This window comes from Candoia aspera, chromosome 4, assembly GCF_035149785.1.
Source record: "Candoia aspera isolate rCanAsp1 chromosome 4, rCanAsp1.hap2, whole genome shotgun sequence".
NCBI lineage: Eukaryota > Metazoa > Chordata > Lepidosauria > Squamata > Boidae > Candoia > Candoia aspera.
Window position 1 is genome coordinate 21,225,952 of NC_086156.1, and position 27,240 is coordinate 21,253,191.

Sequence of the window (27,240 nt, forward strand, 5' to 3'; positions counted from 1 at the left end):
TTATATTCTGATCTTCTATTTATATATAGCCAGTAGTGAGAGGCAAAGCCACCCTAATGACAATTCAAGGTTCTGTAGAAGAAACATCAACCAGGGTCGCTGTGTCTGAATATGAGTCATTTCAGGAAGCTAAAAAAAGAATAAGACATGAGAGCCAAATATATTAATCTCTGGGAAAAAGAAGCCTTATGGGAAACATGACAAACTTCATTAGTAAAAACTTTATACCCATGGTTTCTTTAAATAGGGGAAACAATCTTCAGCACGGGTGGACCTTGTCAAATGAAAATCACCATCTTGGGATTTCCGCTTTTATGCCATCCATATAGAAAGTGACATGAAGTTTACATTTGCAATATTTTGAAAGGACTTATGCCAAGTAACATATCTGATGATTCCCTTCCTGCTTTGGGGAATAATCGTAGTTGAACATTTTGTGCCAGCACTATAATTGTACACATTCAGTGGATTACCGGGTTACCAGTGGAGAGTTATTCAGTTTTTTAAATAAATAAATAAATAAATACGTTTACAAGTACTATATTTTAACAGGATGTTTGTATTCTAAGATTTACTGAGCTTTCCGTTCTGTCACTCCTCCCACTGCTATGTGACTCTCTTTGGAGAATGAAGCTTTTCCTTTTGTTAGGTTACCAGTTCCCATTACTGGGATTACTGGGGTGGGGTGGGGAGGCTACTGGCTCTGGCACATGTAAAAGGAGCTGTAGCTCAAAGTCAAAATAAAAAATGCATGCAGAAGATTCTAGGTTCTGTACTGTGCATCTCCAGTTGAATCTCCACATGGCAAGCAAAAGTTCCACTTCAGTCTAAAATGTAAAGTATTATTGTCTAATTCAGTGTTTCTCAATCTCAGCAACCTTAAGCTGTGTGGACTTCAACTTCCAGAATTCCCCAGCCAGCTTGCTGGGTGGGGAATTCTGGGGGTTGAAGTCCACACAGCTTGAAGTTGCTGAGGTTGAGAAACACTGGTCTAATTTATGGATTAAGAGGCAACAGTACAGGTATATAACTAACTCTCTTAATAACTCCCAAATCCTTTATTTTAGGCTTAAAGTACGTGCTATACCAGCCTTCTCTGATATGTCTCCTTCCAAATCAAATCCCATATGTGCCAGCCAGCACTGGATGTTATGGAAGTTGTAGTCCAATACATTGGAAAGTGCCAGCTTGCAGAAAAATTAGCACTCTATAAAAAGCACACATAGACTGTCCACCTTAACCTAGGAAAGAAAAGCAGCTGTAGGACTCCAGTGCTCAATACATTTTCACATTTTTTCGGCTGAAAATTAAATTTTGCATAAGAGGAAGCCTACACAAGAGTACCAGTGCCTGGGTGGGAGGGGGAAAGACAGAAATAAGGAAAAAGAAAAAGAAAATCAATAGCAGTAACCATATGGCAGTGCCTTAGTCACTTTAGGCTAAAAAATATCTCACTTGAAACTGAGATTATTAAAACAAAGAAAATGTCTGGTTATTAATAGTCTAGCTAATGTTCTTATATTTTTCACTATTATTTGCAACTAGTATGGTATGAATAGATCAGGCTCAAACCAAACATTGAGAGCAGGTAGAGAACCACACTGCATAAATTATAACACTATTTCCTTGGTTTTGGCTTGGTGTGCTCTACAATTGCAGCTGCTGGGCTTTTTCAACAAGCCATGATTAATTTTGTGGGTAGCGAGTCAGTTTGCTTAAAGCAAGGGTGCAAGATTTTTGTGGCTAAGGGCCACACTTAACATTTTTGGGAGTGGAGGCCACAAAGTAGCTAGGGCAGGAGTAGGTTAAGGAAGGGAAAATGTTGAGGATATTTTAAAAAAAAACCCAGGTATACTCCTTTTTTAAGGCTTAAAAACAGCATAGTTTTCATTTCTTCCCCATTTAAAAATAATAATAATAATAAAACCCAGGAAATTGACCCTCAGTTTTCAGCAGCCAGGGTCAGAGGGCTTCCAAGGGCCACCAAAGGGTATTTCCAGGTTGCCCTAGATTAAGGAATGCTTATTCTATTGTGGAGAAGACTATTCTTCCCCTAAAAGCCTGATACATCTAGATGCATTGAACAATTCCCATCATTCCTTAACAGCTTGATTGTAGGTCAATACATCTAGATGATGCCAGATTAGATGGCTGTACTAAAAGATTAGGTTCATAGCCTGGAACCTGATCTTAGATCCATCAGTGTCAGGGTGATCTATCAATTATGAAACTATTTGAGCAGACAAAATCATGCAGTACTAATATTCTGATTATATTGTATAGAACTATATAATAGTTCTAATTATATTGTTGAATTGGACACTAGATGGGACAAGGAAGTGGGAGAGATAGAGAAAAAGGGGAAGAGGCCACTTTTTATTTTAATGGCTATCAATTTTGCCACTTAGTAGATAGATTGCAATCTGTTAATTTGATCTGTTAATATAATCAGCACTGAACTTCTGACAAAGTTCTTTAAAAGGTTAAAGGGCATGAGACAAGACTCATTTCCACTAATGAAAAATACAATTTTTTTTTCCCACAGTGACAGTAAATACCCAGTTTTTAATGGAAGGATCTGCTGATATTGAACGACAGATAATACAGGTCTATGAAAGCTGTCAGGGCACTTATGAAGTTCATTAAAATGACAGTCTTTGAAAAAAGCCCTGTACTTAACAGTACCACAAAATCTCCTGAGGAAAAGGAGGAAAGAGATACATGAAATATTCATTGGATATTAAAGTATGACTACCATTTCACACTACTAGTTGTAAGTAAGCAAAATGTTCCTTTTGTCAAATATAAATTCCATAAGTGATGTTGCTTTCTAACTAATATGAAGACAAGCAAGTGGAAAAGAAGGAATTGTAAAGTGAATGTGCATTCAAGTGGTTTTTCTAATGTTGGATCCCAGGCATTCTACATTGTCTGATAGCAGAACACCCGTAGATTTTACTCATTTTTAGTTTCTGATAGATTCTACAAGATAGCAACCAATATTTCTCCTTTTGTTATCATGGAGTGCTGAATGTGAAAGTTGAAGTATAGGATGGGAGACACACTGGCTTCCAAGCTTAGCAGGAAAAATCTTCAGGCATTCACTGGAACATGTTATGATTTTAAAATGGAGAGAAGACAAGTCCTGAATATGCAAGTCTAGTTTCTAAGACTTCCATAAGCTTTTTGCAAGGTCTGGGATCCAGGATCACATGGAGGGCTATGCTTATGTTCAAGCACATATGAGTAAAATTCTCCTTCAGATCTCCCAACTGGAGATACGGAGGATGAACTGGCCAGGGAGTGGGATCAGCAACTGGTCCTCATTCTCCAGCCATTTGTAAGCCCTCACAAGTTCAGACACCATCTTCCTCTCACCACAAAAAGTGGCAGGAGAGGCTTTCCCACTGTCTCAGTCACCATTTGAAATCCTGGAGGGAAATAAGGCTTGCTGCCAGTGGTTATCTATTGAGCAGGGAAAAAGCAGGAGTGAGGGAAAAAATAAAAATGGCAGAAATGACTAGCAAATTCAGGGAGGTGAGGTGAGGAAGAAGCAGATATACAACAGGAGGCTGTCTGAGGAGTGGCTTTATCACTGAATTGATACGAGGAGGAGGAGGAGGAGGAGGAGGAGGAGGAGGAGGAGGAGGAGGAGGAGGAGTTGTTGTTGTTTAGGTGGGATGAGACAACACAGCCCAGATGTGAGAGCTGTGAGAAATAAGCATTTCAGTATAAGTAATCCATTATAATTCCCTGCCTGGGAATTTACTCTTACAGTTTTCAAAATTCCATTTTTACCTCAGGCTAACATTAGATGCCTTTCTGAAATCCACATGGCTTTGCTTCCTTGATTTACCAGCCATGTGGGACTTGACATTCAGGGGCAACTAAGAAAAAGAAAGGGGGTGGCATAAAAACATTTGGGTCTGTAGATTCTGGATAGCTCAACCAAGGGCCACTGTAGGGATCCTCAATCTTTTGGTGACAGTGGACATATCTGGAATTTTGGGAATATGTTTTAGGCATGCTAATAAAATGGATGCCATTCTGGCCTGGACAATTATAAAACACTCATATACTAAAAGCCAGACAAGCTGGACCATACCCACCCACCATACTATATATTTCCAATTACATTACAAGAAACATAGGTTATGCTTGAAGCTGATGTTTTGCTTTGCATGCTAGTGTCTCATTTGTTTTAATTTAAAGAAACTAAAGAATAAAATTAGGGCCAGACAGCTTGGCAGACACCAAGGAACGAGTAAGCAAGCAGATTTTTTTTCCCTTTTGCCTCTGGATGGCGCGTGCACGTGTGTGCGCACACACACACCCCATTACATATACATACAACACACACAAATACATAAATATCCTTAGGCATTGCATGAAATTATATAAATTAAAAGGCATGGTTAGGTTCAATCATTATATTTATACATCTTCTATTTATACATCATCTTTTTTAGAGATTTGTTATGAACTGAGCTATTTATTTTTTATCTGTTTATTCAGTGTAAATCATTCCTTTCTGCTCCATTGGTGCTAAAGCTTTAACTCTAAAATGCAAAGTAAAATGCTAACTAATTGTTTATTTAACCAGGTGTCTCTGCTAGTTCCAACTAGATGGTTTGGATTCATATAATTTCACCAATCTCTTGTTGCTTTGCTGTGAAGATTTTTTCTACTATAGATGATACTGCAATGCTTTTCAACCTTGGCCACTTTAAGATGTGTGGGCTTCAACTCCCAGAATTCCCCAGCCAGCACTGAAGTCCACACATCTTAAAGTGGCCAAGGTTGAAAAACACTGTGATAGAGATAAAAAAAGAGATAAAAGATTATATGCAAATAGGAAAAGGCCTTTTATACAAGGCACCCAGAGCGGTCTCACAAAGAAAGCTTGCTCCCTTGCCCTGGTCCTCCCCTCAGCTTATGACTTGTTATGTCCCAGGGAACATTGGGGTTGTGTGAAGCAAGGCACCTGGGAAAGTTGCCAGAATGAGCTAAGAGGATTGCCTGGAGATGGGCAAGGGTGAAGAGCTTCTGGACAATGCAAGTCCTGAAGGGCAGATGGACTCATGGAAAGAAGCAGGAATCGCTGAGGTGCAGAGCTGCAGAGCCAGAGGTGTTACTATCCTGATCCTTCCATGGCATCTCTGGGATATGACCTCAAAAGCTTGTTTGAATAATATCAGCTGAGACAGGAACTGCCTGGAACCTGCTTCCCTGCTGTCATGGGCAAGAGAAAATAGGCAGCCACAGTCCTTCACAACCTGGCTAGTTTCCCTTCTCCTTGTGGAAAAGAAAGAAGCACATCTGACAATCTAGGACACACACACACCACACACACTGTAGGTAAGCCACCTGATTGCTCTCATACTGAACACTTGACATTTGTCTTGAAATAATATACCATGAGAACAGCAGGAAAAGGGTTGATCAGGAACACTTCCATAAAATGAAGAACTTCCTGAAATAAAAACAAAGAAGACATTACAGAACAGAACAAAAATGAATGCTAGATAGATAGAGTGGAAGACCTGGAAGGGCCAAGGCTATAATAATGCTTCAAATAAGTTTGGGAAATACCAGGATATGAAAACAAGCTGATACAAGCTGATCAAGAAAACAAGATACAAGCTGAAAATCCTTGTTTTCATGCTGTATGACATCTGTTTAAATCTGTGTGGTATTCATGTCATCTAGAATCCTGAAGTCAAAACATATTTTGGGAATGTACAGAAACAATATAATGAATCTTAATGCAGTCCTGCAAGGTGGGTAATTTTTGAAGAAACTGCAAATCTCTCTTTCCATAATTACATGGAGCCCTAGAATTGATGCTACTTACCCCATGTGAAAAATTATAATGGAGAGCTACATTCTTTCTTTCTTTTTTCCAGAATTGAGAAGAATTTTGCTAGGCAGCAGAAACTTAGGTTGAAGTTTCCAATATCAAGTAATTGCAATTCTCTGAGTTCATCCTTTATAAAATTTTATGGTAGAAGATAGTGATATTGGTATCTGGAACTCTCCAGAAAAGAAGTGTATGACATGAAGAACGCCTTGGAATAACTCAGCAGTTGAATTATTCCTGGCCAAGACTATTCACGGAAGCTAAGATCATTGCTGAGGAACTAAGTCTTCATTAATGAATTCAAAAAATTATGCTGATGAATCCAAAGGAGGACATTCATCCATAATAAACCAGCCAGAACAGACTATATATACTTTTCCCTTGAGAATACATTTAGGGATGAAGAGTTCATCATAGCCATGGATACATTCCTCTCAGATCACAAAATCTAGACGGAATCATGGAGGAACTCTCAAGCTTGTTTTCTTTTATCAACCCACCAGATTAAGAAGGTTGCAAAAATTTGAGAAGACCCTGTCTACTTTTTACCCATAGAATTTTTAAAAAGGCAGAGTTGCAATTTTTCCTTTATAAATTCAGATAAGATAGTACATCTCTAGGGAAACACTTGAGTTTCTGTGTTCCTCAAATATGCATTTGCGTAAAAATGCTCATCACCTTACTGATAACTGTTACATATGGGAATGCAATTTTAATAACCTTAAGATTATTAAGAACTGCTTGCAGTTGTGACAGGGGAGAATAAACTGAACCATTTCATCCTCCTCTCAGTAGAGAACAAACCTGCAAAGCAAATAAATTATGACAGTGTTGTTGATGACTCTACAGGCTTGAAAGCAAGAAGAAATATTTTGCATAGACATTCAGCAAAATGGTAGTTAAGAAGCTTAAGAGAAAAGTGTAAGTGGCTTTAAGTACTGAAACTTCAAGGCAGATGTCACACTCACGTACAAAATGAGTGGAGCTTGTATCATGTATCCACCCTGCAAATGCCTCTGCTGTCTCACATGATGCATGTGTGATCATGTTTGCATACATGTGTCAACTTTACTGAAGAGTTAAGTTTCTTGGGTTTAGGGCAATCATGGATACTCTCTCCATTGCATTCCTGGCAGTTCAGATCTCTGAAAAGGCAAATGGTTGTGGCATGGAAACATAAGATGTCCAAGGAGCAACATAAAGATGTCTTGTTGGCAAGTACAGGTAAGTTCATTGCCATCTATGCTTACTTGTAATCTGCTGAAGTACATAAATGAATTGGTTGTATGGAACAGTAAAGACGCTCCCACATAACAAATCTTCCTCAGACCTCCTAAATCCTCACTGGGGCCCTAGTCCTGAAAAACTTTTCTCTAAACCATTCCTATTAATGTGAACTGAGGACTAAGGCCTTCCAGGTGTATGGACTTCAACTCCCAGAATTCTAAGCTATAATCATACTGAATAGGGAATTCTGGAACTTTAAACCCATGTACTTGGAAATACTCAGATTGAGGAAGGCTGCATTATGATCTGGCCTTTTATGTCTGCCTTTTCATTTCAAAATGGCCATGTAGTGACTTTTGCTTTTAAAAGATATATATGGACAAAATTCAGGTGAAAAAGCAAATCCAAACAAAACAAAAAGTGGAAACAGCCAACAGGAACTTCTGCATTTCACTTTCTGAAATGACGCAGTTGGGTTAGCAAGTTCGCTCCTGACTATCTCATGAGAGAATTTTCCTGGTGATCAAAGTAATGACAGGTCTTGCAATTGAACAAATTCTCAATGTCTCTGTTTCAAGGCAAAAGGCAAAATAATGGTAAAATCTGGCTACATGATCACACAGTAATAATCTAGAAGTGGTTTCCCACTGCTTTTTTTCAGGATTTTCTTTTTTTTAGTTTCCCATTCTGGGGTTTCCTAGTGGTCTCCCCACCAAGTAAAAAGTAAATTCAACACAGTTTTTGTGCAATTAGGAAAGGTTGGCTAGGTGCTGCCACCTACTATGGACAAAATAATACAATGCCTGGATAAATGAAGCTGCCATTGGATGCAAAGCTTTGTGGCAAATTTCATAATCTAGTGCTAATACCCTAATACCAAGCTGATTGAGAAAGTTACATTTAGTGTTAATTCCATTTTGGATCGAATAACACATTATTATATATCATTTTTAACTGCTGACTATCACCCCTCTTTTTGAGGCTTTCCCTCTGCTGGTGCATTGTAAGCAAATGATTTAATTGTGTTGTTATTTCAAGCCAAGATTAACTTTTTCCATAAAATGTTAGCTGGTAGAGGTAAAATTCTACCATTCAAGAGTTAATAATGCATGTTGTTTTATGCTGCTACATTATATTCAGCAATCCAATAGAAGAGAATATCTGTAGCTCGGGGTTGAACTGTGGAGTCCTTGGTGCTCTCTGAGCTTGGCTGTTTGCTTGCAGACATTCCATTGTCCAACTAGGTACCATCATCAGTGCGGGTGATGATGTTGTAACCTGATGTCACCTAGTTGGGTAATGAAACATCTTCAAGCAATGAACTCAGCTCAGAGAGGACCAAGAACTCCACATATGCAGCAATGCCATACTCATGCCAGGGTATAAGAAGAGATAATTTTAGAAAATGCAGCAGCCCGAATGGGGAATTGTAATATTCTACCTGCCAGAACCATCTGGCAGCTCATAGTTTCTGCTGGGTAGGTATTCTATGACTTCCATTACCTTCATGTTGTTAACTATTGACCTGAGTTGTATGACTATAGAATGTGACAAGGTTTCTTGCTAAGGTGATGAAGATCAACATGATTCACATCCCATAGTCCTTCATTAGACTATGGAAAGAGACCAGGTGGAAAAAGTACAACTTGCCACATGTACAACAAGAAAAGGAGTTTACCTCCAATCTAGTGCCCTCCAGATAGGTTTGCACTACAATTTCCAGAATTTCCTGCCAGTTTTAGACTTTATTTTTTCATGTAAGTGATGCTCTGCTTTTCCTCTTCATTTTGGTTGGCATATCAGACTGTATTATCTCTCTTCTTTGAAAAAATGTTTTCTTTTTTTTAATTGTAAGTGATATACTGCATATTTTGTAAACAATACCCCATTTGTATGTGAAGCAGTTTATGGGTTGCCTTAAAAGTGGCTTCAGAAATCAAATGTAGATATCTGTATATTTCAAATATTAATAAAATCCAGCTATTATAATAAAAATGTCCAACCTCAAATCCTAATGTCCATTAAAAAATCCATAACTGGCAGTGTAGTAAAAATACATCTCATGAAAAATCACAGAAAACAAATGGTTTTCCTAAAGCTTCTAATAAAGGCTGCAGCCACTGCCTAATGTTAATGCAATCTAGAGGCTTGGAGTGTCATGTCCCCCGTTGCGATGTATACATACATCACAACAGGGAACATGCCTTTCCGGCGAAGGGGAAGGGGAAGGGGAAGGGGAAGGAAAGAATCAGTGCTAATCTCTTAAGCACTGAAAGACAATACAAGGACAAAGGAGCCACTCCTTTGCCCTGACCCGAGAAACCATCATCCTATCTCCCTGACATCTCTGCATTACCACAGGGGACACACCTGCTCCGGACACAGGAAGAGGACAGAGGTAATCAGCGCCAATCCCCCCTGATCGCCCATCGAGACTCCGGAATCGCCCCTGATCGCCCATCGAGACTCCGGGATCACCGACGGGCAAGACTTTGGGACAATGGGGGGTGGGGTAGGACCAGGTCCGCACCGCAGGTATTTACCAGCTACCTCGCACGCCATGTGCTCATTCCCGTCTTTTTCCGTGTATGCATTCTATTCCTAATAAACCAGAAATCCTTAGCCCTGGCTGGTGAGTCTGTGTTTCTTTCGGAATAAGGCAACCATCACATGGAGTCAATGGAGAAATGGAGCTATCCAAAGGGCATTGTTTTTGATGGGTGCACTTGTCTAGCTGTCAGTGTCATACCTACTGCAGTCTATATTTCTACAGCAGTGTCATTTCAAATACATACACTTTTGCTGAAATAGTTTGCTGAATTAAAATAATAAAAATAATCGCATGATTAGAAAATAAAACTCTGAAAATAAACTCCTAATCCAAATTGTACTAAACAGAGTTTCTCTTCCTGCGTTTGTTAGAAAAAGTTTTAATTCAAATATATATATTTTAAAAACTTACATGCTCATGAGGTGTCACCGGAAGAACAAATCCCTTTTCAGTGAGAAAGAATCCATGAATTCCACCAAAGCCAACATCTTCCATATCTGGAATTTATTATTCCAGATATGGGCTTTACCAGCCTCTTCCTCTTTAACAGAGTCTTGAGCATCATGTATGTGCAAACCAAGAACCTAAGGATGAGTGAGACAAGTAGGTAATTATTTTGTGATCTGCTATAACATCTAACTGCTATTGTTAGCAGCAAATACAACTTACCCAAAATGAGATCATTGAGTCCACAGCCTTGTTAAACGTATCAGCGGTAGAATCAGCATCAGAAAGACTTACCGTTCAGTATTTGTTCTCCAGACAGAACCTATGGGTCTCGCTGTGCCCAGTGACACTCCCTTAGGATAAATGTGTTTTCCTGCCCACTGATTTTATTTTTTAAAAGACGTTTTTAATATACAATTAGGAAATGGACATGCTGCAAAGCCAAATCTCAGCCTGAAGCATCATTTTGCATTCCAGACTATAGTCAGAAGACGGAATGATGGATTCCTCCAGTCCAGTGTTTCTTTGGAAGGGTGCCGCCGTGCATATTAAAAAGACAGCGATGAACTGAGGAGACAGTGAGCACCCTGGAGGGAAAGGGTTAGTGTTTTGTGACTGGCCATGGCCATCATGGCAACCATTTTTGCAACTGGGTCCATAGTAAGTTCCCAAAGTTTCAAATATATCCATTAACCCAAAAAGTTTGGAAACATTTGGTGTGTTGTATTAAAGGCAACTGAATATATTGCATTTTTTGGAAGTAACCCCACTGAAATCCAATTCCGACTCCATAAATAAATATTACAGGGTATCACTGTAGTTGAATCTCTGTGCAGTCATAGTCCAGATGCAAAACAAAAGGATGTTTTTGACACCTTTCTGGATATTGAGAATAAAATCAAATCCCATTAGAGACAGCTGATAATTCTATTCCTGTATTCTGGGATTATTTTCCCTTTCTTACTTCATAGAATTGTTGTATAAGGATATTGCAAGAAATAGTTTGATGTGGACATATCCTGGTTGTGTAATTAAAAATGAAGACCATCATTTAAAAAACACTCGAGGGAATTGCAATCCTAAAACGTCTGGTCTGGGTTCATAAATGTTGAGTGTAGGGTGTAATGACTAATGTATCAGCTCTTTGTCTTTACTTGTGGCCATATTCTGGTATTGAAAGTGTACATCAACAGTGCATAGAGGTAGATTTTCCATTTTAAATGCTTGGTGCCAGGTTGCTAGGTAACAGTCTTCTGATTACACATCCAAAGACCCATGAATGAAAGAAGAAACGATTTGTGTGATTTCATGCACTATTATGTAGCTAGCAGCAGAACATGTCTCACAGTGCAGCACTAGAAGGTATTAGGATTTGTTTTGCACAGAAGTATAAGAGCAATAAGAAAGCATAGAAGTTAAGAGTTAAATGGACTTTTCTGTATGACATACACTTTTTCTCATTTGTGTCAGAAACCGAACTGAGGTGAATGGATATGGCTATCTCTTTCAGTAGCACAAGAGCATCTTCTATCCAAGCTTTAGTCTGAAGCAGTGCTATTACCGTTAATAACTAAAGATAAGCAGAACTTTCTAGAACTATTGTGCCCAGGATTTTTTCTTTAGTGTCAAGAACTAATACTGTTTTCTCTTTGGTTATGAAACTACTGCTTCTCCAAAGTTTTCCAGTTGGTTCAATTGTCATGATAAATGTCAGTTTTCCTCATTTTCCTTCTTGTCTCTCTTTGAGGCAATCAGTAATTCTCATTTCTATTTTTACAAACCACGATTTAGTGATACAATAGAATTATAAGTTGGGTTTAATATTGGCTGGTTGAAATAAGCCAGTCCATAAAACATGGATTTATATTGACTTGTTTTTATTTTAAATTATGGTTGGTTGACAAAACTCTAAGGAGTAGATCTGCACATAATGGTAAGGTGAAAGCAAATAAACCATATTATGGTTAATGCTGAATGAGAACTTGGGCGATATACAATTACCAAATATGAGAAGTACTGGAAAGCAACAATCATGGGCATAAGTGGTGGTGGTGGTGTTTTAAAAGACATTGGCATTGGGATTGAAAGATATGAAGAACATTCCCCCACCACAACTCAGGGTGTTAAGAAGAAATGTTACATTGATAGTTTTAGAAAATGACATTCTTAATTTCCTAGACATGAGTACTTTGCCACTGGAAAAAGACACATTGCTGGAACTCCTCCATTTAATATTTTTCATGAAAAGACTAAACATCTAACAGAATATTCTTGGTAAGAGGGATGCTTAACAGAATGAAGAAAAGAGAATGGATCAAGCAGTAGCAATGAAGCAGGATATCCTGTGATTCTCCAAGGACAATGAAAGATCCATTCTTCTCTTTTCATCACAAGTAGCCTTATGTGATGACCTACATAACCCCCAAATCTCATAAACTCTCAGATCTTGGACTAATTTAACAGCACGGGCTCTTCTTGCATGTCTGGTGACTATCCTATTGCTAACCTTTGTTCTTTTTTTTTTTGTATCTTGCAAACACGATGACTCTTCATATGTGAGGTCTTCATTGTGTAACAGCCACTCTGCTTCAGGATAGTCAGTAAACAGACAGAAAATAGGCCATTTATTATTGGTGAGGGGAAACTGTATGAACTGTTTGAGGACAGGATTTAATGAAAGTGGTTTATAGGAGTTCAGTGTTTTGGAACATCTAATAATATGTATTTTTCCTTTAAAATCCTACTGGCTTTTTCTTTGCAAGAAAATTATTATCGTTGTTATTATTAATAATATTACTTTGTCAAATACCTGAAAATACTTCGTGATATTATTAAAACAAGGCATTAAAATAATTATGTAATAAATATTGTGGTTCTCATGATATAGAACAGCTCTGATTACTTAAATATCAAATATCTACTTGTTTGGCATTTCATATGAGAAAATTAAGTTTCATATCTTAATTTAATTAGCAGTAGCAAAAATCAGCACCATCTGTCTCTAATTAAAAACAATAGCTTTCTTTTATAAGTGTGAAAACATAAGAATTTAGCTATGGCATAAAATATCTCACTTTTATCAGAGACTTCTCAAAGGAGTATGTGTGTAATTAATGAGGCAATTAAGAAATAGGAATAACATTCATCAGAAAAAGAGAAGCTTTTACCATAGCTCTTTTCTGTATTTATCCATCCTTCAAAAAGCCATTTAGCTTTGCCTTTTCCATTCTCTTCTCTTCTCTTCTCTTTTTTCTTTTTTTCTTTTTTCTTCTTTCCACAATCTTAAATCAATTGACCAAATTCATTTTCAGTCTGATGCTTCATGTAATACGTCTTACGCGGCCAGTGAATTAGAATCCAAGTTTCCCAATGTATTTATTTATGATTATAGGCCAAAGTAATGAATTAGATTGTCTTATTGGTATTCAACTTCTCATCAAGCCATGAAAGTCACTGGGTGTCCTTGGGATAGTCACCATTTCTGAGTTCAAGCTACTGTCATGTTTATCGTTCCAATGTACTGACTACATCGTAACGTTTCGCATGTCACTTTCCTGATCCGTGTTTCACGTTTGCTGAGTGGAGATTTCCAGCCGTGCCAGGCTGCAATCTCCTCACTGTAACTGTGGAATGTATGTTTGGGTTATTGCCTGTGTTCAAGGTTACTTTCTCAGGCCGATGTGTATGACGGTTGCCAACACCTGGGAGGGGGTGGTTGCTAAGTGGGAGCAAGGGCGGGATCAGGTTTGAAGCGAGGGGGTTTTAGTTTGTATTTGGCGCGCTTTTGCTCATTCTCAGCTTTCTTTGTATTTGCACACTATTCTTTCAATAAACCAGTTTTCCTTAAGCACCTGCTTGTGAGACTGAGTCTGTCAGAATAGGCAACCATTACAGCTACCTTCACAGGGTTGTTGTGATTTTGTGAACATAAATGAGGAGGAAAGTTATGCATATAACTTTATATAAATAAATGCATACATATGTTGTACTCTACATATATGTTCTATTGTTGCTGCTTAAAGGAGTAAGTGGTAGAAGTTGTCATATATTTGTATATGTATTCAGACTGCGCTAATCCCAACAAAATAAGTCAAATGACAACTGATTCCTCTTTAGCTATTTAGGATATATTACAACCAGTTCTTCTATTCATACTCTTCATTTAAAAAGCTGTATTTATTATTATTATTATTATTATTATTATTATTATTATTATTATATATTTTGGGATGAAATTTAAAAGTGATCTATCCTGGATTTGTATCTCAAAATAAATTTGTCATCTACAAAAACAAAACAAAACACAGCAAAAACTTAGAGGCGAGCAGTCTGTTCCACTGGGGTTTCTTACCTGCTGCCGGTCAGCAGTGTCTTCCTGGTATCTATCAGCGGCATTTCCCTTCTTTGGCCTTGTTGTAATTGGAATGTTCTGATACTCAGCATCTCTCCTTGCTTTGCCATGCTGAACTTGGATATTGGTGCTGCGACTCTTTCCCGCCGGGAGCATGCTCAGGAGTTGATTTATTGCTAGATTTGTTAGAAAGGATTTATCTACTAAATTAAAACATAAGAATGGAACCCATTTCCAGTGGCATACAAAGGAGGGGGGTAAGGGGGCAGTCTGCCCTGGGTACAGGCAATAAAGGAGGTGCTGCCTGAGATATGAGGAGGCTAGTGGTAGGTGTGAAGCCAAGTCGCTTCTGCCCACATATCAATCAGCAGGAGTGGCACAGCAGCAATGGAGGGAAAAAATTGTACCTTCAAGTCAGTTTAGACTTCTGGCGATGGCCCTCTTGTATGTCTATGTCTGCATGGAGGGAGGTATGCATTGGGGTACCCCGGGGTTCCATCCTGGGTCCAGGGCTCTTCAACCTTTTTATAGATGACTTAGACAAGGGGATAGAAGGGGTGGTCATCAAATCTGCAGACAGCACAAAACAGGGTGAAATTGCTAATACATCAAGATAAGTTGAAAATCAAAAGGGTCTTGATCAGACTTGAAAATTTGGCTGTATCTGACACTGTGCAGCTCAGTAGTGAGAAATGTAAGGTCCTTAGGTAGGAAAAACAGGTGCACAGGTACAGGATACTCAGTAGTTCTTGCGAGAGGGACCTGAGGGTCCTAGTAAACCACTCTAGGGAATCATAGAGATGACCTTGGAGAAACTATTCAGAAACCATTATAAAAACAAAATGTGCAGAAGCATGATTTTAGCTTGGGAAAACGAAAGTATTTGGAAGACACTCAGACTGGTTCCTCCCTGGTGTATAAGAATGAAGGAAGAGAAAACTCAGTCAGACTGGAAAGATTCTGTTACAGTAGCCTGTAAAACTGTAGGCCCAGTCTTCTTGTGGAAATGTTTTCCTGATCTGGGCGATGAGCCTTTTTTGCCATGGTGCCTGCCCTGTGGAACATCATTCCCCACAAGGTGAGATTGGCCCCATCTCTCCCGACCTTCCAGAAGTCCCTTAAAATGTGGCTATGTCAGGGAAAATGGAGAACTGATGAGATGGCTAATTGCACGTAATATTAAAGATGCTCTCTCCTAGTTTTTTAAAATTAATTAATTAATTAATTTATTATTAAACAGATTTATAAGGCCGCCCAACTCACACATGGTGATTCCGGGCAACTTACAGAATTAAAAACTATAAAAACACAATAGACACAAAGACACACACACCTGTGGCAGCAAACACATTCATACCAGCCACTTGCTTGGCTTTTTAAACTAATATTAATGTTTTTATTATAAGTTTTAATGTTTGTTTTAATGTTTTGTTTTTATTGTATACTGCCCAGAGTCACATATGTGAGATGAGTGGCTATATAAATGTGATGAATAAATACATAAATATTGTTGCTGCTGTCCCTTATACTTTAAGAGATAAAATAAGTAGCTATAGTTAGATAAATTTAGCTTGTGAATTGATAATCTCATTCCTTAAGATTCAGAAGGGGAATATAACAGGGGGACTATACTCAGCTAAAAAAACACTGCTGCTCCCTCCCTCTTTCTCTGTTTGAATCTCTGAAATAAAACTTCATTGCCCCTGATAATTTAAGCCACCTACATCCCATCTGCCTCATGATTCATCAGAATAGCCTTGAAAATCTGAAAAAATAAAGTAAAATTTGTCATCCAGTTTTGCTCTCCCTCTGAGAGATGACCAAGCCAACAACCTTCAGGCTAAGATATTCCAGTACCAGATGAGTCAAACCATAGACTTTAGACCACTGTTTCTAGACTTAAGTGCCTTTGATCAAGAAGGGCCTTTATCTTTTTTCAACGTATGGCTGTGACTGGTTAATGGGCATGGTTCTAGTTATCAGCTATGGTAGCCCATTCTGCAAATATGGTTGGAATGGTTTGTTTGATAAGATGTACATATATTTAAGGGAGATTTGCATTGTATGGAGCAGATACAACTTAAATGCAATTTCAAGTATTTTTTTCTGATTGTTATTCATTGTTATTCAATCTAAGAAAAGAATATGAAATATTCTACCTATGTATCTGGCTAACTGCCTGTTTATCAACAACAACAAAATGGCATAGTGGGGATTATTCCAGTGGTAGGATTTGTGAAAATATCAAGAAATTGCCATTATGGGGTGACAGTTCTGTTGATCCAAAATACACTGCCCACTCTAGCCAAAAACTGTAGATCAGGCATACAGATCAGACATGGAGATCCACAATAGGATCAATTATACATGTGTAATAGGGTCCCTGTGTTAGAAAAATTGTACTTGATTCCAAAACTGGTGGTTTAGTCCCACTTGACAGATTTTCTTGGAAATAGTATTCCATCATTTTGATAACCTACAAAATAACTTTAATCAGGTTGGTATCACTCAATCACCACTTTCCAGTGGTATCGTTCAGTTACATTATTGTACTTCTAAAATATTTATTGCATTTCTTTCTTCCCCCATTTCTCCTTTCTTCCCTCACTTTTCCCTCTTCACCTTTGTCTTCATTCTCAGACCATGTATACCCACTATCTACTTCTTAAGGAGAATCAGGTGGCAGTGTAAAGAAGAACTACTTTTTGAGTTAGTACAACAAATTCCTTGGGATTTTAATTATTTTAAAACCAAAGGAAAAGTAATTTTTGAGATGGATTTGAAAATGTACCTGTCACATGGAGTTCATTTGTTGAGAGGCATGAAAATATATTTCATAAGGAATTCTGGAGAGGGTAAATATGCTGCAGCCAAACAAACTCCTTGCAGCCCTAAGGTAAGAAAGGCAGCAGTTAGCTGAGGTAAACTGTTTTCACCAGCACCGTTGCAGTTCAGTATGCAAGCTTCCTTCTCCAGAACAAACTGAAAACAGAAGGAAATGGGATTTAACAGACATAATTGCCTTGCAGCACAAATAAGGAAACTGGAAATATAAAGTGAAGCCTTGTGCAATGCAGTGTGAATGTAAAGAAGGATTATTATAACATAGTGCTATAATGCCAGGTTAGCAACAGTGCAGTTGGGGTTGGAGGAATGTCCCCATATGACATGTCCAGTGTAATGCAAGCCAAGCTAAAGCAACACTGAGGCTTGGACTTGCCTTTCGATGAACTTGTCTCTTGAACTCTACCTCTTGATCATTTCCTTAAAAATGTCCTTGGGGCAGAAATGAAAGAACTGCTGGTACGTAGTCTTTGTCAAACAGCAGCAGCATAATGGGTGCTCTGTTGTGTTTTGCTTTGTTCTGTTTTCACTTCTGTGTGATTTGTCCTTGTTGAAAGATATACAGAGTGCAATACAGTATATGAATACTGGACTAATCTTCATAAGGATCTAGATTTAATTCCTAGTTCTTGCATGTTTGTCTGAGTGCTTCTATACATCAACCAGCTTCAGCCCCAGAAACCCTGGGAAGCATTTTTGCCCTGCTCAGAACATTGCATGAACTGACCAGCCATCTCGCCAGCCGACCAATGTGGGAGTGCAAACTAACTGCCCAAAGGGAGTGTTGTGGGGACTGAACCCAGTGAGGACAAAAGGAGGTAGCTTAAATAACCAGGAGTCAAAAAAGGCTCCTGGTAACTACATAGACGTGGCCATTTTTTTTTGCAACTTTATGAAAACAGTGCACCATTTATTGTCCTGGAAGTTCCTAAGAGTCTCCCATCCAAGTACTAACCAATTCCTCCTTGGTTTTTTCAACCTCTCCTAAAGTTGCCATAACAATAGACACAACTTGTACACGTGTATCTTGTACACTTGTTTAAGACAGGCTATCCTATGTAAATATAATTTTAATGTGTTCAATTGTGAGACAGGTAGCTAAAAGAACATGCTCTAGCTTTACTTGCATATTACCTCATTGTCATGTTTACCTGGCTTTCAGATATTCTCCTTGCTAATGGAGTCCTATCTACCCTGAGTTCCAGTTAGAAGCATAACTCCCAAGGTAGCCATATAAAGGTCCTGAAATGAGGCATTTCTGGGATGGATAGATTTGGATCTGATGGATCCAGAACTTTTCTATTTCTCACTGAGTTCACTTTTCCATCCAATGAAAGTACCTAGAAATGCCAATGAAGGTTTGTTTTGTTTTTTTCTTTTTTAAGCTAAAATCTTTTTCCAGATCTGACCACTTTTCTGGTTGCAAGACTGTACACACAGGCATGATAATGGACCTTCCTCTTGGGTCAAGTCTGTGAGTCTCATCCCCAGTGCAGGCATGCGTCTAAAGATACATAGGTCAGTCTTCTATTTCAAGATACAGAAGGACAAAATAAGGGCCCAGGAGGTTTGAAATTGCCCATAAATAATGAATGCCCAGGCCACAGAGTATGTTTAAGGCAAATATTTCAGTTTATAAATCATCCTAGCATAGACAGATATAGATGCAGGGAGACCACACTGAGTGGATCCAACTTTATGTTATGGCATCACTTAATATGCCTATAGTCCTGGGCACACTTTGGCTGAAGATCCACAACCCATTGTTGAACTGGACTATGGGAGCAATCTCCTTCCCAGCTAAGGAATGCCAGCACCACAAGATTCAAACCACTCTCCTCTCTCCAGCAACCAACGCAGTCACGGAAGCAGGGGGGGTCCAGATGCCAGCCAAGTATGCAGATTTTGCAGACGTTTTCAGCGAACAAGAGGCCACAGCACTACCCCCCCCCCCCATTGGGTCTGTGATTGCACCATTGAGTTGATACCAGGAGCCAAGATTCCAGCAAGGAAACAATATCCCATGTCCCCCAAAGAACTAGCCACCTTAAAGGATTACTTGGATTCTAATCTTCAAAAGGGTTTCATCCGACCATCTACTTCCCCAGCGTCTGCTCCTACCTTCTTCGTACCAAAGAAGCCTGACCCGTTGGCACCGACAAACCAGGAGGCACCCATGAGAGTGGTACACGATTTCAATTCCCTCAATAAACTCACAAAAAAAGGAAATTATCCCTTGCCGATAATATCTGATCTGCTGGATAGCTTACAGAAAGCACACATTTTTACTAGGTTGGACCTCAGGAATGCGTACAATCTGATCCGTATGAAAGAGGGGCATGAATATCTGACTGCCTTCGACACCAGGTTTGGTAAATCTGAGTACCTTGTTTTGCCCTTTGGCTTGTCTAATGCAGGAGCCATATTTTCCCGATTTATGAGTCAAATTTTCTCTGATTTACTAGATAAGTATCTGGTCATTTATCTAGATGACATATTAATTTTCTCTGAGGATGCTACAACTCATGTAACCCATGTATGTAATGTCTTACAAAGACTGAGAGAGAACAAGCTGTTCGCCAAGCTAGAGAAGTGTGCCTTCGATTTAACTGAATTACATTTCCTGGGCTATAAAGTATCAACAGAAGGCATATCCATGGATCCTTCTAAGGTCCAGGCAATTCTCTCTTGGCAACGCCCCCAAAATGTGAAAGATGTACAAAGATTTCTAGGGTTCTGCAATTTTTACAGGTGGTTCATAAAAAACTTTAGTGACAGGGCTAGACCCCTCACACAGCTTTTGAAGAAAGGATCAAAATTCATTTGGGGTGAGAGGGAGCAAGCAGCATTCCGAGAATTCAAGCAACTCTGCATCCCAGCCACTGTTAAAGCACCCTGATCCCACGAAGCAATTCATAATGCATTCAGATGCTTCCGATATTGCCACTGGGGCGGTGTTATTGCAATATACAAACAAAATCGAGAATACATTACTTCCTGTGCCTTTTTTTCACGCATGCTCTCACCAGCAGAGAGAAACTATGATGTTTTTAACAGGGAGTTGCTAGCAATTAAAGCAGCATTCCAAGAGTGGAGACACTGGCTAGAAGGTGCAGCCTTTCCTGTGAAAGTTTGCACCGATCACAAGAATTTACAGCTTCTACAAAACACCAGATCCCTCACCCCACGCCAAATCAGATGGAGCCAGTTTTTCTCCTGTTTGAATTTTGTTATTTCTTATGTTCCTGGGGTGCAGAACTGTTTGGCAGATGCCCTGTCTCGATCCATTCAGGCAACCCCCGCTACTCACCAGGAGGTACAGGCTACTATATTACAACCTCACAACTTTCAGCAGTCTATGAGGGGGAACCAGACAGAGATTTTAGCAGCAGGCAGACAAGCAGAGGATCTATTTATAAGAGTCAGAGCTCAGCAGCAACAGGACCCATATGCCAGGGCCAGGATGGATGACCTCCAGAGGGACCCGCAAGACACTGCCTCCCCCTTTAATGTGGAGGCAGGAATCCTCTGGCATAGCGGGCGATTATACATTCCCCCCTCATAGAGGGAAGAAGTACTGAGACTTTGCCATGACCATCAAATGGCAGGCCACAGAGGTGTTTTCAAAACTCTCCATAGAGCTCTGAGAGACTACTGGTGGCCTAAGATGACTGCAGACATGAAGGGCTATGTGGCTTCTTGTCATACCTGTAGACAAGCCAAGCCTCTCCCAGGGAAGCCCACAGGACTCTTGCAACCCCTACCCACCCCCAGTCAGCCTTGGGATACAATCTCCATGGATTTCATCACTGATTTACCCCCGGTCCAGGGGCTGACTTCCATACTAGTGGTGGTGGACCTTTTCACTAAAATGGCACATTTTATTCCTTGCAAGGGCCTCCCATCCACGCAAGCCACAGCGCAGTTGTTCATGGACCATGTTTTTAGGTACAGAGGCATGATAAATCACTTGGTACGTGACAGAGGCCCTCAGTTCACCTCCAGGTTCTGGAAGGCGCTTTTCCAGTCATTAGGGGTCCAGATCCACCTATCATCATCACATCATCTGGCTAGTAACGGGCAAGCTGAGAAAATTAACCAATGGTTACAGCAGTATCTCAGGTGTTACACCACTTATCAGCAAGACAATTGGCCAGCCCTACTCCCCATGGCAGAATTTACATATAATAATTCTGTACAGTCCTCTACCAAGATGTCTCCTTTCCAAGCACTCTACGGGGTTAACCCTCGGGTGTTGCCCACCTCTTTCCAGCAGGGAGCTGTTCCAGCCGCGGCTGATTTTCTTAAAAAGCAACAAGTCGCACAGGAGTTGTTAAAGGAGCAGCTGAACAGGGCAAAGAGTGCTTACAAGAGAGCTGCAGATGCTCACAGACAAGAGGGGCCAGCGATTGCAGTAGGAGACAAAGTGTGGCTCTCTACCAAGTTTTTGCCCTCTACCAGGCCCTCCAAGAAATTGGACTCTAAGTTTGTGGGCCCTTTCACTGTGGTACAGCAGATAAATCCAGTGGCTTATCGCTTAAAGCTGCCAGCATCCATGAAAATCCATCCAGTCTTTCACAGAGCCTTGCTAGCCAAGGACCCTCCCCCAAGTGCCTTACGATCGAAACTGCCCCCCCACCCCCAGTAATTGTGGAGGGGGAGGAGGAATACGAAGTCGAGGAAATTCTGGACTCTAGGAGGAGGGGAAGGGGCATCCAATATTTCATACACTGGAAAGGGTACCCTGAGGAAGAGCGCACGTGGGAGAATGCCAGAGATGTGCATGCACCAATGCTGGTTCATCGATTCCATCAGCTTTTCCCTCACAAACCCAAGCCTCGCACTCTACCAGAGATTCCTCACTTGGCTGAGCAAGCAGAGGAATCCCAAGCAGATGAGTTCATAAGTTTGCAGTTTCCACCCCCACCTGAAGCCTTGACACCAGTAACAGGGGGGGGGGGAACTGCAGCCCTCCACCTCGGGCTTGCATTTCCCAGGGGGGAGGGGGGACGACTCTTCTAATTATCTAGCTATTTTCCAGCAGCAGCCACCTGGGCCAGAAGAGTTATCAGACCTGGAGATCAGCACTGATTCGTCCTTGGAGGAGTTTTCCTTTGAAGACTTTCCATCGTTGCCCAGTTCCCATGGGAGCTTAGAAGGAGACATAGACTCTTATCAAACCTCTGGAAAGGAGGGGGCTGAAATGGAATGTGAATCTGGAGGGGAGGGTGATGTCATGAGTACTGATGGTGAGCAGGAGGGGGCCCCTATCCAGGGGGGAAAACGCATGCGTAGTACTGAGGAGTTAAGCAGCCATTCAAAGAGACACAGATCAGACCCGCCTTGACTTTTGGGGTTTATCTGTCTGGGTTTTTCCCACGCTTCTTCAGTTTGTTAGGATTTTCTGTCTTATGTAGCAGCAATAAACACTAGAGACCTATTCCTCGTCTCAGCGTGATTCCTGACTGTTAGGACAGTAGCTAAAGATAAGCTTGCCATTAACAGTGCATATAATTCTGCTTTGTTCACTTTGAAAACAGGGAGACTTTACTAAGCTTTGTGTGCAGCACAGGTAGGCAACCTTTTTCAAGGGACCCACTTGAAATTTGTAGAGTATTCACAAATGTCTGACAAAAAATAGATGTCATGGTGGACATGGCCAGTCATAAAACATCTACTTACCAGAGGACAAAATAGTGCCCTCTACCATCCCAGTAGGATTATGTGGGTCCCAAAAGCAATATACACTCTCTCTGTGTATATATATATATATATATGCATACATACATACATACATACACAGTATATATGCTAAAAATTATAGTGTGCTTTGCAGAATGATAACCTCACTTTTAATTTTTTAAAATTAAAGGAATCTTTAAAAAGAAATCGGGTGAGACAGGTGCCAAATGAGCACCAAGCAAAATATCTGGGGGCACATTGCTCCTGTGAGCATTATGTTGCCTACCCCTACACAGTTCCTTATTATCCAGCTTATTATCCAACCTTCACCTTATTTCATGACACTTATCTATGTGGTTCCTGAAACCAAACACTAATGAACAGTTATGGGAAAGATGGACAAAAATACACCTTCTGAAGCAAGATTGTATGAATTATATCCATTTAATCTGACTATTTTATGCATTGCCAGTCATTTGGAACATGAGGTAGCAAAGATATCCACTTTATACACAAAAAGGAAAATTTCATCCTTCCAAATTATCCCTACAAGTTTCCTTTATTTTTTTATAATAATGTTATTGACTATTACAATTAAAAAGATAAAAGCTAATACAAACCTAAAAAAGAAAAGAGTAAAAAGAAAAAATAGAAAGTGCAGAAAAGAAAAGAAAGGGAAAAAAGAATAGAAAGATAAATAGAAAAGAAAGAAAAAATAAGAATATAGTGAAGGAAAAAAAGACAGATATACAAAGAAGTAACTTCCCCCTTCATTATAAGTGTAAATAATTTTAGTAACTTACTACCTTCTCTTAAAATGCAACAAATGATCTCTTCTTCCCACATCTCATCTTTTATCTATAAAGAAAATCTTAAAGCCTCGTCGTTCAGTCTTGTTCAGCAAAAGTCCATTAAGGGTTACGAGAGATAGCAACATATCTATTTTAACCTTCATCAAATAAACCAACTTTATATTCCTTCCCTTTACTTTTAACAGTCTTGGTCTTTAGTCCTCTCAAATAATGTCTTAGAACTTGATTTCTTTTCTTTTTTTCTTCATACTTTCTCACAAAGTCCTTCAAAACTTTACTAGATCTCTTTTGTAAATCCAGTAGAGAAAAGTTATCCAAGTTACTTTTCTGGTTTGTTATTATCCATATAAGTTTCCATTAATCATTTGAGTCACTAACCAGATTACAGTCCTCCTGCATCCCATAAATTCTTTGTGGGCACATAGTTCTCTCCAGAAATATTCTGATTATTTCTCTTGGTTGATTGTGGCGATACTCAGTTTGGTTTTTGCCCTCTGAAATCATACGTAGAAAATTCCTCAGATAGCTTTGGTGGGTTTCATGTTGCTCTCCTCCTTCACATCTCTGTCAGCCTGAGTTCCTGCAGTGTTGGCTTAAATATACAAATCAAAGATGTCAAAAAATGCATTTCTCCTGTGAATGTTGAATTGTGCCTTACGTTTGCTGCTTAAACTTGAAACCTGAAGAATTCATATATGAAGGAAGAAACCTTAATTAGAGTGATTGTCTGGAAGGATTGACTAATTGGTTGGCTAAGCTGATTTGCAGTACAAGCTTTTCTTTTCCTTTTTTTTCTTTCTTTTTTGAATGAAGGGCGGGTCTATTGGGGAGATCACTGCTGGGAAATAAGAAGAACTAAGTCACTTGTATGTAGAACAATTCTGTAGCATTATATCAAAACAGGTTGACTCAGGAGATTTATTATTATTAATATTAATTTTACTTAGTTAAATTTTATTGTTTAGAGCAGATTTTACCACTTCTCCAGCCTAGTGCAACACCACTAGCTAATCCTGGAGCCCCCACTTTCCTCACCCTGCTAACCTCCAGATACATTAGGAGTACAGCTTGCAGTGTTTTCAGCCAGGATGGGTATGACTAGGAATGCTAGTGGTAGTAGATTCTGGGATTCATTGCCTTAGGTGGGGAAGGCCGATATAAATCATTTTGGCTTTGACAGCCAGGGCAACACCATACCCAGGAAAATCAGGTCATTTCATGGAAAGAAAGTTTCTTTTCTCCTCATTCCTTCCTACCATCTTCTTGAAACCTTTTCATGAAAATCTGAGGACTTCCTATTACATGTTAGAGTAGAATATGACAGAAACAGGACCACACATCTTAGAATTCAAGGTTCTGATACTAACTGATTATTGGCAAATCAACCTAAATAAGCTCTCTCTTTCAAATTTCACTTTCATGTCATCCTTTTAAAATTTAAAACACTTTCATGTTATCTTTTACTTAAGGTTAATTATTTTCTCATTATTCTGAAAAAGCATGCTTCCAATATGTATTTTTGTCAGAATAATGTTGTGCCAATGTAAAGCTAATTTTAAAGAAATACAGTTTATTCTAATTGTACTTTCATATACCACTTACTACTCAGCATTTCTAGCAAAAGGCCTTCAGCACCATGCAAGACATTTTTTTGTTCCGAAATAATATAGATGATCGATCCCTGTAATTGATCCAGATGCCTACAATATAGATGAACTGATCTTGACTGAGGTAAGCATTGAGCAGTTCATGTTTATGAATGATTCCACCAATGACATCAAGATCCAAGTGATTGTGAAGAGCTCCAGAATAGTGTCTTTAAACTAGACAAACAAACTACCAGATGATCAATCGAGTTAATTTAAGTTAATGTAAAATGATGCTTGTTGGGGGAAAAAAACCCTATACATTGATGATCCAGGAAAACAATGTTGGAATCATAGTGGACAGCTCATGAAGATGTCAACTCAGTGTGTGGCAGCTATGAAAAAAAGCAATTCCATGCTACAGATAAATAACCTGAAAATAGAACTGCCAGCAAATTATATAAATCTAAGGTATATCTGCATCTGAAGTGCTGTGTACAGTTCTGGTTGCTACTTTTATTAAGGTATATAATAGAGCTGGGGAAAGTGCAGAAGAGAGCAACCAAAATGTCTAGAATCTCAAACACCTTTCTTATGAGAAAAAAAATTAGGACTCCTTAGCTTAGAGTGGTCCTTGTTTCAAAACAGCAGAGCCAGGAATCATCCACTGAAGCTGAATGGAAGGAGATTTGGAACAGAGACAAGAAAATATTTCATATGATGCATAATTATCTTGTGGAATTCATTATCGCAGCACATGGTGATGGCCATTAACTTGGAAGACTTTCAGAGGAGATGGGGTAAATTCATAAAGGATAGGTCTATCAAGGGCTATCAGTCTTGAAGACTCTTTACGTCCAGGTTGAGGACAGCATGCCTTCAAATACCAGTTGTAGGAAAACATGGCAGGGAAGAGGTATGTCTCCACTTCCTGCTTGCCCAAATACCCAAATGTATATATCTTGTAGGCCAATGTGAGAAACAAATACCGAAGACAGAGCTTGGACCAATCCAGCAACACAATTCTTTTGTTATGAATATGCCAGTCAGTTGCATAATTTCAGTTTCTCACTTTTTCTATCATTAAAAAACTGTATAAAAGTGTGTATGTGTGCGTGCATGTCTCTCTCTGTGTGTGTATGTATATATTTGTAGGCACTTCCTCTAATTTAGCCATTTTGACTCACAAGTTTGCCTTATACATATATTTTTGTAAATACCATTCTGGAGTATACTGTGTTTTTATATGTACCTACTCTTTGTATATGAATCTTTATTTAGAAAACTGCATCACAAATTTTTGAAGTGCAACTACTCAAAGATATCTGGTACCACTCATATTTCTCATCATCTCATATGGGGCTGCACTGCCCCAGACAGGCCCAGTGCACAATTTGGGGGTCCTCCTGGACTCATGACTCCTGCTCGAGGAGCAGGTGGCCATTGTGGCTAGAAGGGCCTTTGGTCAGCTTTGTGTTGTGCACCAGTTGTGCCCTTTCCTGGGTTGGGAAGCCCTTCTCTCAGTCACTTATGCCCTGGTCATCTCCTGTATGGACTACTTCAATGCACTCTACATGGGGCCATCCTTGAAAAGTATCCGGAAGCTGCAGCTGGTACAGAATGTGGTGGCGCGGGCAGTTATGGGTGCCTCTAGGTTTGCACGTGTAACACCTCTGCTGCATGAGCTGCATTGGGTGCCATGTGCTTCCGGGTCCAATTCAAAGTGTTCGTTATTCAAGGTGTCGGCTTAAAGGTGTCCAATTCAAGGTGTTGGTTTAAAGGAGTTTAAAGCCCTTCATGGCATGGGCCCACGTTACCTGAGGAACCGTCTTGTCCCAATCACATCGACCTGTCCCACAACGACTCATCTGGCAGGGCAT

The 27,240-nt window shown here is 39.6% G+C and overlaps 1 protein-coding gene across 1 annotated transcript; it reads right to left on the minus strand.

Moving 5' to 3' along the window:
• On the minus strand, window positions 1-27,240 carry SLC39A12 (solute carrier family 39 member 12). Its single transcript, XM_063302018.1, is given in 13 exon segments — window positions 1-129; window positions 2,500-2,535; window positions 2,538-2,600; window positions 2,602-2,696; window positions 3,857-3,887; window positions 5,417-5,473; window positions 10,050-10,117; window positions 10,120-10,222; window positions 14,437-14,612; window positions 17,228-17,247; window positions 17,249-17,418; window positions 24,153-24,338; window positions 27,178-27,240. Coding segments are annotated over 13 exon segments (1,197 nt in total).